This window comes from Lemur catta, chromosome 9 (genome assembly GCF_020740605.2).
Source record: "Lemur catta isolate mLemCat1 chromosome 9, mLemCat1.pri, whole genome shotgun sequence".
NCBI classification, from domain to species: domain Eukaryota; kingdom Metazoa; phylum Chordata; class Mammalia; order Primates; family Lemuridae; genus Lemur; species Lemur catta.
This window is the reverse complement of record NC_059136.1, coordinates 91,896,723-91,912,751: the sequence shown is the minus strand read 5'-3', so window position 1 is coordinate 91,912,751 and position 16,029 is coordinate 91,896,723. Positions and strand designations below refer to the sequence as shown.

The 16,029-nt window shown below is 39.9% G+C and overlaps 1 protein-coding gene across 1 annotated transcript in view; it reads right to left on the bottom strand.

Annotated features, from left to right (window-relative positions):
* The window catches only part of TOX (thymocyte selection associated high mobility group box), a 290,979-nt gene that overhangs the window by 115,866 nt on the left and 159,084 nt on the right, over nucleotides 1-16,029 (bottom strand). The window contains exon 3 of the mRNA XM_045560889.1: nucleotides 10,085-10,327. Coding sequence (XP_045416845.1) covers nucleotides 10,085-10,327 — 243 coding nt within the window. The remainder of the gene's footprint in view (nucleotides 1-10,084; nucleotides 10,328-16,029) is intronic.

Genomic DNA, 16,029 nt, shown 5'->3' with positions numbered 1-16,029 from the left:
TTTTTTTAAAATTGGAATATTCATATCACTTTAGAAGACTAAAAAGCTGCTTAGAAGTGTCAGCACAAAAAGCAACAATGATGCTGTACCTGTCTGGGGAAAATATTAAGGTTCCCAGTGGGAACAAACGGGTTCATTCATTCGAACAGACACAGTTGTTGAGCTCCTACTGTGGACTGTGCACTACTTAGAGTGTCGTTGCATGAAAGTCTGGCCAATGAAATCAGTAAGCTCTCAGAGCTTCTAGGTCCCCCTCCCTGTGATGAGTTTATGAGGCAGAGGGAGAGCCAGAAAGGTTCGTCTCCACAGGAGGGCAGGTCCTGAGTGTGAGCGCTGAGAGGTGGAGGAAGGAAAGAGGAAGCAGTGCTTGACGTATCAAGCACCATCACTAGGATTTAGGGTGCGGGGGTGAGGATGGAGCACTCATTGGACCTGAAGTGAGGAGGATAAACAAACCATGAGCACAGAGCTCAGTTCTAGAAGGCGGCCTGGAGCGGGACCACACAGGAGCCCTCTCTGTCCCCACCCATGCCTGCACAGAGCCTCCACGGTCACCACCGCTGTCCTGAACAAGGTGCTGTTTTTATTTACTGTTTATTTCTTCTTTCCAGTCCCACCTCTTTTTTCTCCAGGTTCTGTGCTGCTTTTCCCACACTCCCCGCTTAACACTTTAGGAAACACTCCACTAGCAACGTTGAGGTTACAGCTAGTCCCTGAAAGTTCATGGCTAGGACCTGGGAATTCTCACTTAGGGGCCTACTTAGAATCTGTTTGTCCAAAGACAGTTATGTGTATATAACGACTATATAGTTCTCTTTCCTCTCTTTTTGCTAAGGGCTACTTAAATAATGGATACCCAGCCAGAAAAAAATATATCTTGAAGAGCAACGCCATGATGGCCTTCCCAGACGGTTGCCTTTAGGATGTGAAATGAGTTACACAAATATGAGATGGGGAACTACTGGCTAGATACCAACACAGCAAGAGACACACTTTAGGAGCGATCAATAGTCAAAAATTAAATATATCAGCAATCAATGATGCTATTAAGGACCCTACCCTAAAATGCCCATGTAGGGGCAGAGATTAATTTGAAAAATTCAGGAATGAATCTGCAATCTCAGGCTCTGGAGCTCTGCCTTCCATTGTGGTTGACATTCCTTGAGATCATAAATGTCAAAAAAAAAAAAAAAAGAAAGAAAAGAAAAAAAACTAACTTGATTTAAAAGTTGAAAAATAATGACCTTTGAGGAAAGGCTAAAGGAATTGGGGTTATTTGGGCCAGGTAAAATACAACTACAGGACTGACTTAATAAATGTCAAATACTTAAAATCAACTGTTCTCCAGGCATTCAGATGGCTGAAGCAGACAAAGTAGGCTGCAACTGCAGTAAAAGATTTCGGTTTAACTTTAATAAGGAACTTCCTGGAAGGAATCTAAATCTCTTACTGCAATTTAACTTAATGTTACAAGGTTAATTAAACACAAACAGGCTACCAAAGAAAGTTGTGGAATCTTGGCTCTTAGCTAGAAAACCACATATCTTAAATGGTTTAGGTTTACTTCTGCCTAGACTTAAGAAACAGGATTCAATAACTCCCAGAGTTTTGCTTACAGCATATTGTATAACTGATTTTATAGCTTTTTGACTTCTGTCGTGCATGGGTGTGGCACAGATTCATATGAACTCTAAGGTTAAAGAAAAAATATAGTAAGTCCTGTATACCAAGTGAATCTTGAGTTTGACTACTTGGCATAGTAAAGGAAAAGTTATTTTTAAATTGGCTCCTTTCCTGAACATTCTTAAGGAGAACTTTAGTTTGAAATAATATTTTATTATAGCTCAAAAAGATAGCCCCAAATCATTAACATACTGAGTCTGTTGAATTACTTATCAATAGCACATTCAAAATAATCTGTTTTGAGCAAAGAAAAGGCTTAAGTAGAGCTTAACAACTAAACACAAACAGCACTTATTTTTGCCTTATTAAGGATTTGTCAAAGAAAACCCCACACATTTATTATATATGGTCAAAAATAAGAAGAAAAATACAGCCTATTTCTTCCCAGTATTAAAGTAGTTTGATACATTGCTCTCCTGTTCTGCAATATTCAAAAAAGGATAATTTGTGGACAAAAACAAACCAGGCTGTAATTGCTACACATTTGACGAATTGTGGCATAATGCTAAATAATTGATCTTCATCTTTCTTCTTCTGTCAAAGTGGCAAAAGTATTTTTTTATTGCCAATTTTCCCTTTTTCTTTTAAAGAAAGAAACAGGCCACTATGACATCCATTCCATTTTAAACTAATGCTTCTGTTATTCCATAACTAAATGGGCTGACATCATCAGCTCCTTCACGTCCTGAAAGATGGTTAGCTCTAGCCCACTGTTACATACTTTACGCATTACGTGAAATAAAATACCTCAAGATTTGGAAAATATTTATTTTAAAAACAGCAATCAAATTGTCTGTAATCACATTTTCTGCTTGGCTTTGAAAGCTGCATTATTCAATATGCCAGTGGTCCTTTCCATAATGGCAACATATTGGAAATTCATGCTGCTCTAATACATCTGAATTCCTTGATGTGCGGCACTCCCTGTATGCCCAAAGGAACACTCCTGCTTCGGTGTCGTGAGTCCCGTATAGTACCTATGAAAGTGATGGTTGTCAAAACAGTTGTACAGTGGCCTTTGAATGCAAAGTGTGCCATGACTGAATGCTAAAAATGACAATAAATCTGAGTATATACATTATGCTTGCTTTTGTTGCCTGGAAAAAGAAGGCATTTGGGAAATAAACCCCCCAATTTTATTGCTTTTTAACATCTTTTTTTCCATTTTAAACTCCAGAACTGGAAATTTGAAGCATTCAAAGAAATTGAAATAGCCTTTGTTGCTTTTTTCATTGTAAATTTTCTATAATGTGTCATTAGGAACCACACTCTACAAAAAGCCCAGGTTCTAAATGAATCCTTTCTTCGAGGCCATTCTAAAACTTTGCACGGTTTTTCTTTGTATGAAAGAGCTTCTGTTGACTGCACAAAGAACAAGCAATCGCCGCATATAGGCCAGGCAGAGAGGCTTGGATGACTTTATACAAGGTTGCATTTTCCCGGCCACCAATCCATGATTAAACCCAGCAGTGAATGTACCAGAGTGGGGAGAAACAGAAGAGAGGCTCTCGATTTCAGTTTGTAGGAGTCAAAGGATTTTCCTTCAGCCATGAATACTTAACATGGGCATTTTCTTATTCTACCTTCCTCCCAAAATAGTTTTGTAGTTTCTTTTTAACAACGTGAAAACGCCATCCATCCATACAGAGCAGCATCACTTTCTTTTTAATGGCAGAATAACATTTTCAACTCTAAAGAAACTATCTGTTTAATAGGTTCAAAAATCTTAATAACTGGTTAAACTTTGAGGGGGGACAGTTGAAACACTGGGAAAACCAAAGGGCTGGCAAGAAAAATTACTAAGTAACAAATGTGACAAGTCACGTGAGCCCTGAAGTCTGGATCAGAGTTGTGTGGTTGGTAGAAAGAAAACCACAGGAAAATGCTCGCCCTGGACAGGATCACAGAGATAACTAGGCTTGTGGTTTTCTATCTTCTTGGGGGCAGAATGCTTTGTTCAAGGGAGGTTTTATAAGAAATGTGAATAAATGACACCCAAGAGCAATGCTGCTCTGGCTGATTCATTTCCCACCCCTTTCCCACAACAAGTGCAGTGTGGACCCACCGATCTACTCCCTCCCACCTCAGTGATTTGGCCATGCTTAGCGACCTTACCTGAGGCTTGCATTCCGGTGCTTTTTTAACCAGACTCCACTCTCTGAGAAGCGCCAGCAAATCAATTATGAACTAGCAAAATAACTCGGGGAAACTTTGAGAAAAATGGAACTCTTGCATACTGAGTCATGAATGGCTGTTTAACTTGGACCTAGAGAATCAGAACTAATTGACACTTACTCAACAACTATGTACTTACAGAAATTCTACCCTGTTTTATAGTCTGTCCTTGGAAAAGAGGGACTTTAAAAAAAAATGAAATCTCTTTCAAAGTGCCAGAAATCTAAGTTGTTGCAGGAGTCCCAACTGAAGATAAAATGGCACGGGCAAGAATATGCAAAAAAGTGGTGGGAAATTTGGGAAGGAAGAACTTTCACCCTAAGTATGCTGGACCCTATATATGTCTAGGGTAAATTTCAGAAGGCAATATAGATGTCCTACCCTGGTGACCTTTTGTCAGAAAGAGGTTCTCATCGAACATATCTAGCACCTATTGTGTGCCAGGCACTACTTTACAGATACTAACTACTTTAATGCTTACAACATTATGGAATTAAATATCTTATTACACCTATTTTATAGGTAAAGAGACTGAGGCACAAAAGGGTTACTACGTAAGTTGCTCAACGTTACAAGGCTCGTAAGTGACAGCACCAAGATTTGAACTGAGGCAGTCTGGCCAAAAGACATCAATTTTAATCACAATGATAAGTAAGGACACTTGGTAAAAGGTAAATATTCCTTTGGTTAATAGTAGACTTATTGCAGTCTTTTTTGATAGACGTGAAGAAGATTAAGGATTAAAGTGTAAATAACTCTATTTTTAGTAGAGATGGGGTCTCACTCCTGCTCAGGCTGGTCTCAAACTCCTGAGCTCAAGTGATCCTCCCACCTTGGCCTCCCAAAGTGCTAGGATTACAGGTGTGAGCCACTGTGCCCAGTCTGTAATTCTTAAATGTGCCTTTCACCATAAGGTAAGGACTGTTATAATTCTTGTTTTTCAGACAAGGAAGCTGGAGTACTTACAGGCTGAGCCACTAAGCAAGTCATAACCACTCTGAACCTCCATTTTCCATTTGTAAAACTGGGATACTAATACTTACTAAGATTCTGGTTTTTAATTATGGACTAAATTTTTTATGTCTAATATATTAGACATTTGTAGGAAACACTTATAATTGGTATATCACTTATGTTGCCAGTGGGGATAAATAACAAAGATAGATAAAAGAAAATTTATCTTTAAAATAAAATCTCATTAAAGATTATATATTATATATAATAATTGGTATACAAAACAGTAACAGATATGTAACATCTAACAATGTATACATATTAAATATCACGGTAACATCTAAAATATATATAGTATCTAAATAAGAACTAAAATATTTTCACCTCTTTGATCCATTCAAATACTAAAATTCCACCCAGTGAAAATACTAACACAAAGATATAATCACAATACTAACAACAAAAGGCTCAGCTTTCATAACATTGAAGAGCTTTTGGAAAGTATAATTGGAGATAGCTGATCCTACATATACATATATATGTATATCTGCCCAGGGTGGTTTATACTCAGGATTTTAAAATTCACAGAAAATTCATTATTTAGACTCTACCACTATTAGCTTTGCTTATAGTTGTTCTCATATTGTCAGTGACCTGGAAAGAAGACCTTGGAAGGAACACTGTAATTTCCAGGTGGGCAGCATTTACATCCTGATTTCTGTAGCTGTTATTTTTCTGTCTGTATGAGCACTGATGACCTAAACTGTCCCTGTTCGTATATATTTTGACAATTGGCAAACCAGTCCATGGTTCAGTTGCTAAATTTTGTGATCATAGTAGGCATGAGCAAAGTTGCTAGGAAAGAGTTTTAGTAAGTTTTTATAAGGAAGTGTGACGAGAAAATGTCATATTCAAAGTTTCTTTCAAAGAAAATAATCCCTTAGTGCTTTTTAAATTTCAAATATGGAAACATGAAGGGTTGTTCATCTTTAGACCCACATGTCTTTGAGGATGATGCAAAAATGGCTTAAGAGCCCACCCCCTCTGTCCTCACTGTCACCATACTGGTATGTTCCGCAACACCTCTTACCCGAGGCTTTCCCCAGCGGCAGTTTCTTACCGCTGCTGTCCATGCTGCACCCTGCTGCCAGGAGGATTTTCCTACAACGCAGCTTTCAAAATATTTTCCCCTTGAGTAAAAACTGCCAACAGTTTCTTATAATCTATCCTATCAAGCCCAGAGTCCTTTAATTGTTTTTTGAAGTTTTGGGTCAAATCTCCTATTTCAAAATGCCCAACCTGATTTTTGAACACTTTCCAACATGCCTTTTCTTTCCTATTTATCCAGATGAAAACCGTCCTTCAAGGCCTGCCTGCAATCCTATCTTTTCCACCAAATTTTATACCCAGAGTACTGTAATCTCTTCCAATTATGAATTCCTACTGAGTTCATGGCCAGCACAAATGAGTGTAGCCCTTCTCTTGGTCTCTAATTGTGCTCTCTGTCAGTGTTTCATAACTATTTACGTTTCACTCTCCAGAAGGACAGTGCCATGCCTTATGAATCATTTGAACCCTTTCTAACATTTAGACCATGGTAAGCATTCAAAATGTACATACTGAAAAACGGCATTCTAGTCACGTGAGAGCACAAAACAAGAACTGAAGAGGCTCTTTGTTTCTTGAAGGAATTAGTAGACAAAGGATAGCCCCAGATTCTTCCAACTTTATTAGATTTCTATTGCAACTTTACAGTGTATCAAACTCTGGCTCCTGGAATCCAGCCAGAGATTCAAGCCTTGAAATAGGAACAACAAATTTAATCTCCCAGTCTACTTTCTCTAAGACCACACTGGCTTGAAAAAAAAATGAATTTAATATAGATTTAATGCTAGAATCAACATCATTAACTAGACCTATACTATCCAATATAGGAGACACTAGGTGCATGTGGTTACTCACATGTAAAGTAATTAAAATTAAATAAAATAAAAAATTGGTCCCTGAGTCACACTAGCCACATTTGATAGCCAGAACTATTGTTACTGGACAGCACAGATTACAGAAGAATTCGTCATCACACAAAGTTCTTACTGGGCAGTGCTGAAGATTGTCCAAAGCTTCACCAACACCAGCATTTGCAGTTGCTTTTTGCTTACAGCATTAAATGCTAAGACCAGTACTACGAGCAGGCAAAGTAGCCCCAGAATGTGCTTTGAGAGGTGTTGGGAAGGAGCAACATCCTATGAAAGAAAAACCCAGTAGGTATGACTCATTTCCACGAACTAGAATGGCACATTAGAGCGTCATGCCTCAAGCTTAGGCCAAATAGGGGGACTTTGTCTCCTCTCTACTCTACCTTGTAAAGGTTAAAAGTTCCAGGGGAAACATCATGTTGATGCAAAAATGCCTAAGTCCAGTTTTTGACAGCAGGTTGAGTGGGGAGAGCATAAAGACATTTTAAGAGCAGAAGCTCCTGATAGGGAAAGAGGAAGGCCCAGCGGGCAGAGGGCCTGAAAGTGACTCATCTCTTGGCTATGACTGAGGCCAGTCCCAAGTGTGCCAATGCCATGGGCAGCAAAGCTGGAAACATCCCTGAGCCCTAGTTACTGACGTTGCACAAGCATCTTTAAAGAGTGAGGTCTCCTAAAGGTATGTGGGAGGGTCCTAGACATGCTAAGGAAAGTCAAATGTGACTAGAAAAAAGGTAAATTTTATAAAGGTAAAAGCACTCTCAGACTTGATCTGTGTAAGTGAATATCTCATCATCCCTCCTGTGGCCCAACTCTCATTCCCACTACAAGGAAGGAACATGGAGGATGAAACTGGTCTTTCTTATGTACACTGAATAAATCCTTCCTCTCCCTCATAGGCAACAGGGGTCCCTAGAAGGCATGACCTGGACACCTTATTGGGCTCATGACCTGAAGGCTTAGTCACAAGGAGGAAGAGCCATGTGATCTTTCAAGATGACTACGGTGAAGCGCAACACTTTTCAGGTTTACACATTTAGCATATTTGTTAAAAAAAATCCATTTATTCTTTTATGGAGTTAAAGTTAATACTCATAGGGTAAATCTATACAGGTGGAATATAATCTAAAAACTGGGCGACACTACTGAGATTTCTGCCATTGCTAGTGCTGCAAACAAGTTCTCCCCTCTTGGTCACCCAGATGGCTGCCAGTTTTTAGGAAAATTCTATATACTATTGTGGCATTAGGTTCTGGGCTTCATTTCCCAGAGAAACTACATTGGGTTTCTTTTTTTTTTTTTTTTTTTATTGAGACAGGGTCTCACTCTGCTGCCCAGGCTAGAGTACAGTGGCGTCATCATAGCTCACTGCAACCCCGAACTCCTGTGCTCAAGTGATCCCCCTGCTGCCTCAGCCTCCCGAGTAGCTGGGACTACAGGCATGCGCCACCACAGCAGAGACGAGGTCTCACGGTGTTGCTCTGGCTGGTCTCGAGCTCCTGGCCTCAGGTGATCCTCCCCACTCAGCCTCTCAAAGCACTAGGACTACAGGCGTCCCCTGAGCCTAACCTGGGGTCTCCTTTATCACCCCCTTATGTTCATGATTAACAGAAACGCCTCCCTATTAAATCACTCGTTAGAGATATAGCCTCAAATGATTTAAATAAGCGATAATACTAAATTTCTTTTATCAGAAACAATGTAATATGAGCGAGTTAATCAATTTATTCATTGTGAACATGACAGCACTGTTCGGTGACTTACAAAAATGACAAGAGAGTTAGTTGGACTGTTAATTGATGGAACAATGAAAACCGAAAGTCACTGTTAACCCGGGAGGAGAGTTTTATGACATGGTCAAAAGCTCTGCCCTTGGCTGCATACTACTGAAATATTTTTTCACTACTGGGATATAGACAGAGAAATTACTAAGTTTTTAGATGGGCCGAATATGGTGGCTCACGCCTGTAATCCTAGCAAATCTGGGAGGCAGAGGTGGGCCGATCGTTTGAGCTCAGAAGTTTGAGACCAGCCCGAGCAAGAGCGAGACCCCATCTCTACTAAAAATAGAAAGAAAATTAGCTGGACATCTCAAAAATATATAGAAAAAATTAGCCGGGCATGGTGGCACATGCCTGTAGTCCCAGCTACTCAGGAGGCTGAGGCAGTTGGATAGCTTGAGCCCAGGAGTTTGAGGTTGCTGTGAGCTAGGCTGATGCCACAGCACTCTAGCCTGGGCAACAGCGTTGAGGCTGTCTCAAAAAAAAAAAAAAAGTTTTTAGATGACATAAAAATCAGAAGGAACGCTTTTACAATTAGCAGTGTTCCTCAAGTATGGGGTACTTGTTAAAAACACAGACCCCTGGACTCCCCAAGGCAGGGCTTGAGAATTAGATTTTTTGCTAGTTTTCTTGTTGATCCACATCCCCATTTAATTTGAGAAATTTAGACCATTAGACAATTCAGAGTGATAACAGGCCCTATAGACTAAAATACTTTAATGGAGATAAATTTGGATGACCAGAATTATATCTCCAAAACAAAAAAGAAAATTATTTTCTTGCTTTCCTATGACGTAAATTTGTGGAATGTTAGAGTGGAAAATATGGGGGAAAATCAAAGTTAATAGCAGTTCCGGTTCCGAAGATGTGGGGATCTCACTTGTTGGGAGGAATCTTACATTAGACGAGAGGTGGCAGCTGCTATGATTCCTTTTTATCTGAAGCTGGTGAGCCAATTTCACTCTGTGGCAGACAGCACATTCAGTGTCAGCCGGTATTTAGTACTTTGGGTTATGAATACGAGTGATCACACAAATCATTAACTGATTTTGCCTTTACTTAAATATAGAATGGAAAGTTGCTTTAGAAATGTATAGGATGGATGGTGCGTTTGATGGCTGGTACTAACGGATCAACACTCAGGTGCTCACATGGTAGTAATACTCACTGGGTGCCGGTCAGGTCGGGGGGTGGGGGTAGAGGGGGTGAGAGGGGTAAACCCACAGCTAATGGAGACGGGGCACACTGTATGGGGGAAGGAGACACTTGCAGTCCTGGTTTGAGCGAGGCAAATGCATTTCATGTAACCAAAATGTTTGTACCCCCATAATATCCTGAATTAAAAAAAAAGACAAAAAAAAAAAAGAGAAATGTATAGGATTTATGGACAACACAGTTTCCATAGCTAAACCCAGTTGCAGAATGCTGTTACCACAACCCAAGGGTCCTCGAATTAAATGAGTCCCTGCCCTCCTGTGTCCCTCACTCCCCGGCACAAACAGGAAGGCAGATTCTTACCACAGAAATGGAGTTGGAGAGCAGTGTTCCGTCCTGGGCCAGCATATTGGAGACGGTGATTTCGGGGAGGTCCATGTTTTGTGGATGAAATGGTAGCAGGCCATTATGGTTCATCGGGTGACACAGAGAATGGTAACCGGATTCGACTTCATTCAGATGCACCAGCGAGTGGTCAGGGAGGGACGGAGGAGTGATTGGTGGAATGTTAAAGTCTTCACTTTCCAGGCTTGGACCAGGGTAGGACTGTGCAAAGACAAGAGTGACATTGTGGCAAATTATCACCCTCTTGTTCTTCATCATCCTATCAAACACACATGACCCTTCAGATATTATTACAGGCAGCATTATGGATTTGGCAAAGACGTTTCAAACCCTCAGATTGCCTCAAAGGCAGATCCACTTCTGTTATAAAGACTGCATCCATTAGGCAGTTGTATTTTTCCGAAAAGGTGAACTCAAATGGATTTCAGAAGTCCCATTAAAATTTTCCAGAGTTTTAATCTAGCTGAATACCTTTTTCATGGGAATTGTAGAGAAGGAAGGCAATTTATAAAATTAATGTTTGATCAAACATGTTTCACAGGACTCCCTACTGCTCAGATCATGGATGTAATAAAAATGAATTCCAGAAGTTCTGGGGCAATTGCTTTTGAGTTTTGAAAAGCTACCCACTCACAATTGACGAAAGAAAAGTTCTTAGTGAGGAAGTAACTTAAGCATGCTACTTAAGTGTGGTTGCACTGAAAGTCTGATCTATTAAAAAAATAACGTTAAAAGCTATTTTTATCACGAGGATTTTATCATCAAAATAAAAGTGAAGATTACCTTCATGATTTCTATTAACATTTATTTGATTTTCCCTAAAAGCTGGTAAATAATATTACAATCATTTAAATGAAGTTCATTGCATTTTGAAAGGCAAAATACTACTAATATCATTATAATACTAATTATGGAATAAAAATCAATCAGTAAAATAAATAGCATTAACATATCTGGGGCATTTTCTTTTACAGACTAGCTTCAGATAAAATCCGAAGGAAGAGGGGAAAGAAGGAAGGAAAGATTATATGAGGACATGCCTGTTTAAGATGGAATGTGGTTGAAGTGTTGAAAAATATAAGGAAGAACTGAAAAATGGAACATTGTTACCAATTAATATCAAATACACAGTGATATCCAGCAGTCTTTTATAGAACAGGTGTCATAATATGAAAAGAAACATTTTGGTCCAGATAATTCTCTCGCAAGCTTATCTTTCAAATTAAGAGAGCCTTCATCATGTTTGGGTGCACGGCTAACAAGGATTCCCTTGTCTAACAGCCCAGCGCCTGCTCAAGTGTGCAAGATTTGAAATGAGCAGGCAGAGGGTAGGCGCCAAAGAAAGTAGTGTAAGGTATTCATTGGGTGTTCAGCCAATAAGCTTCATGCTCCTGCGTCCAAGTGCCCGGGGTTATTTTTTCCAGATGGCGTCTATTTGTCTAACAGAAAGAAAATCTTCAAGTTCCACTTGCTAAACGTTGTATAAGTTTTGATATATTTGTTTAGGTGCTGTCAGAAGACAAGTTTAAATGAAGAGCTACTTGGAACATCTGGAATTTAGATGTGGTCACAGAGAGGCATGTGTAGGTTAGAGACAGAGGGTATATGAAGGGAAGATTTGACTCATCCCTGCAGATAATTTTTCTTAAATAACTAAAGTTCTGCTAAAAAATAAATCACCACCTCTAAAAGTTCAATCACCTGTTATCAAATTCTCCTGCTAACAGTATATATCTCTTGTCTGAAAAATATATTAGTGTTCAGTGTCAACATTACAAGTTTTATTAAATTCTCATATGTGGGATATATTTTAGACCTTACAGATCTAAGCCATCAGTTCTTTGCACAAGTATTCACAAAAGAAGCAGCATAAAAGATGCCTAACAGGACAGTGAGAGAGGGGAAATGTGTTTATTAATGCCTGTTTCATTCATATAATGCACTATATCAAGTCCTTTGACCGTGTTGTCTTTGATTAATCTTTACAATAATCCTATGGTAGCTATTATTACTCCCAAGTTTCCTAAAGAGAAATTTGAGGTTCAGAAATCAAATAACTTCTCCAATTTAACTTGGCTGGTAAAAGATCAAGTCAATACATCTGAGGAACGTATATATGAAGGAAGAAGGCATTTTTATTGCTATGATATTTACATAAGAAGTTTGCTATTATTTTATTAGGCTGAATGATACAAAATTGCCAACACCCAACTGTTTTTGATAAACAAAATTTCATAATTTGAGAATTAGTGTCAGGTCTTTCTTTTCCTAAATTCCACCCATTGTCCACTCACTGAAGTTGAATATTTCCCCTATATAAGCACAAGATTTCATAATTTGTCCCTTTGCCCACATTGCAAATACTAAGTTGTTGATACTTATCTTTTAAGAAGTTAATTGGTGCCTGTTTGAAATTTTCTTGAATAAGGCACAATTAATGCCAATTATAAAGGAGAAAGATATTTTTAATTTTAGAAATGCCATTATACCTCTGAAAATACTAAGGAATAGTCCACTTTTGGTACACTATGACTTTACATCCTAGAGTTTCTTCAGTAGTTAAATCTTAATTTATGGTGTTTTAAAGGAAGGTTTAATTGGTATCATTTTACATTCAGTGATAACAATTGTACTCCAATTTAGCTAAGCTACATGGTTTATTTTCACGTAATTACACATTAACATTATTTAATCCATGCAATTATATACCAAAACCACAGATTCCACAACTTCACTGGTAATGGGTAGTTATGTGGATCAAGAATTTTAACAACATAAGGTTACTTAGTAGTTTCTGTTCTTTACATTAGAAGTCGTAATATGGTTATTTGCCATAAGCTTATTACAGTGTAATTGATGCCATATAAAAGTATAGTGGTAATTGTACAAATGTCAAAATGTCATTGAACTTACAAAAAGTTCAATGTCAGACTAATTACTAATTACTTTTTATGTGGAAATGAATTAGCTAATTCCTCAACATTGGTTTCTATGACATGACAGCTTTACTTTGATTTTTAAAACCTTAATGGGAATACATGTAAGTTTTATAGTACAGACAATCTGCAGTTTTGGGGGATGTAATACGAGAGGATATGATTCAGTATTTTCCCTTATTCCCCATGAAGCTGCCTAGTTGGAATTAGTGCTCAACGTTTGTTGAATGAATAAACAAATGGATCACTGAATGAATGCATGCATGCAGGAATAAATGGATACATGAATGCTAAAGGCATGAAGTTTGTGACTATACCACTGTTATTCAGGCGTTTGAGTAAATAGCTTGTATTCCCAAGACTTTGCACTGGCCAGCTGACAACACGGTATGTAACATTAATCTCACAGTGTGTTAGGAGGCCAAAAATATCCTGTTAGAGAAGTAAACGCTTGAGCAGCTTGAGGAAGGCTAGGAAGGGTAGGTAGCTCGTGTCCCTCTCTGGCTCCTGCTCTGGACTCCTAAAGTGGCTGGCTCCTCCCATTCTCATTGTGACACAGAGATCCCAGAGGAGTCATAGAGGAGAGTTTGTGGGCTCCGGTTCCCGAAGCTGTTAGAGCCTAAAACCACTGCACGCAGGACAACAGGAGCCCTCGGTGACCACTGGGGCACACCAAGGAAGGTCACAGCAGCAGTTTGGATCCCCATGCTGACCAGCAGGAGGGCCTGATTAGACGAGTGGGCATTGGAGGCTACTTTGATCACAGAAAGAGGAACATTGACGAGTCAGGGGCTGAACAGTCAGAGTGACTTACGTGAAGGCCAGCCTGGGTGCTCCAGGGGACCTCTGCCCTTGCCCACTTCCTCAGGCTCATTTTCTGCCTTGGGCTTATTTCCCTCCCTTGAGATCCCATGAGGCCTGGAGTTTGAAGAATCATCCATTCTCCAACCCTCGTGAGAACAAAGATCATTTGATCCTTTCCAAGAGGACCCCTAAGTCCCCATGAGACAACAGGACTACATTTTTTCAGCCTGAGTTAGAGGCCACCAAGGAGTGAATGCCATGTCCCTGGAAGCCGTAGGAGGCCGGGTTCCGGGACAGAGGCTAGGGGAGGCTAAGTGTGGACTTTCAGAGGTGGTGGCATGTTCCTCACCACCCTTCACAGTGCATTTCACCCATCCCAGTTCAGAGACGAGAATCATCACAGCAGCGTGAACCACACGGGCTCCCTCTTCCCCCAAATGCAGCGAATCAATGCTGACTATCTACACAAATGGAGAGAAAGCAGTTAGGGACAGTGAGGTGAAATTCAGGCCAATACTTTTAATTTTATCTTGGACCTTCACCATATTAACTAAAGGTAAATTGGAAACAAGCCTAGAGAGTGATTTGGTCTAAACCAAACCAGAACTGGTCTACATGATCCAAATGGTTCACAGAACTCAAAATGATATTGTGACTTAACCAGCTTCTCCTTATCTTCAGCTGCTCACCGGTTACAGACACAGGAGAGGGCCACCGTGCCGGCGCCGGGCCACATGCTGGGCTCCTGGACTCTCAGTGGGAGGGACGGGCCACTGCCCTGTGTTTAGGGAGCAGGTTCCAAGTGGCACCGAATGAGAGTGGAGTGTGCTCTCAGCAGGCTTGGCTAATTCTGGAAAATGGGTGAACTTTTCAAGGCCACAAGGAGACTGTTGGGAGGATTAAAGCAGTAATTTCAAAATATTATATTACCAACCTCAAGAGAGTATTTTTATAGTTCTAAATAATAGACTCAATGACAACTTCAGGTCATTTTCTTAAAATCTTAAATGTGGTAGTTGCACATTTAGCTTATACAATGCTACATCTTCCTCTGATGAGAGGGAGATAGATTCTGGACTGGCAGAGAATAAGATAATGAGTCCTCCAAGGATTGACGAGAAGGACCACAGAACATGCCGAAAAGAATCAAGGCTTTGGAATCCAGTAGAGTTTACATCTGGGTTCTCCAAAGCATTTATTCCTTTGGGTTCTGAGGCAAGCTTCTTATTCCTTGTGAGCCTCAGTTTCAAAATCTGCCCAGTGGTGTTGTTATGAGCATTAACAACAAAAACATAGGTAAAAAACTCACAATGTGTGTTTGCCAGATAGAAAGATCTTGATAAACTGAAGTTCTACCTAGCTACAGTTATTGCTAAGTGGATTTAGACATATCATGGATTGAGTCATGCCCAAGAAAACACACAACTATAGACAGGATGGCAGAGGATTTAGACATGTTCCCCAAAACCTCATCATAAAAGAATTTCAGAATATTTGCCACTGATTAGACCTCATGGTGGAGAAAAGTACAGCCCCATTCATACTTAATGTATTTATTTAATTGCTCCCCATAAATAGCTAAGATAAGGCTTCATCTTTACTTTAATGGGATTAAATTGCATTTTTTAAATTAAGGAATAAAAAGATGGTGAGGAACAGAGGAAGGTGCTCAGCAGGGGAAGGTGATCAGGATGACTTAACACGAAGAGGGCAGATGTCGCCCTGCTGGCGCTGGCAGACCTGCAGCACTGGCCAAGCAGGTTCTGACAGCCCACTCCCACCCACCAGGTAAAAGGCCAATGAATGTCACTGTCTGGGTTTGCACAGCCTAGTGGCTGTGTCCCTAGAAAGGCAATCTTCCCTGAGTGATTCCTGGATAGGAGGTTAAACTGCTAATCAGAGGGATCACTTTTGAGACTAGAATCCAGAGACTGGGGTTAGGAGAGTAACAGGATCCCTTGGTTCTGCTTCGGTTTGATCCGCTTAGATGCCTTTCCAGACATGTGACTAAAGCCAAAGTCCTTCCCCGGTGTCCAACCTTCCCAGCCTCTCATTTCAGTGGAAAAGGAAAGGAAACTTCTCACCTGATTTCTGGAAGATCTCATTCCCCCTGTCTGTTTAGTTACATACATTCCTTTCTCATCATATTGCTTTACACATTCC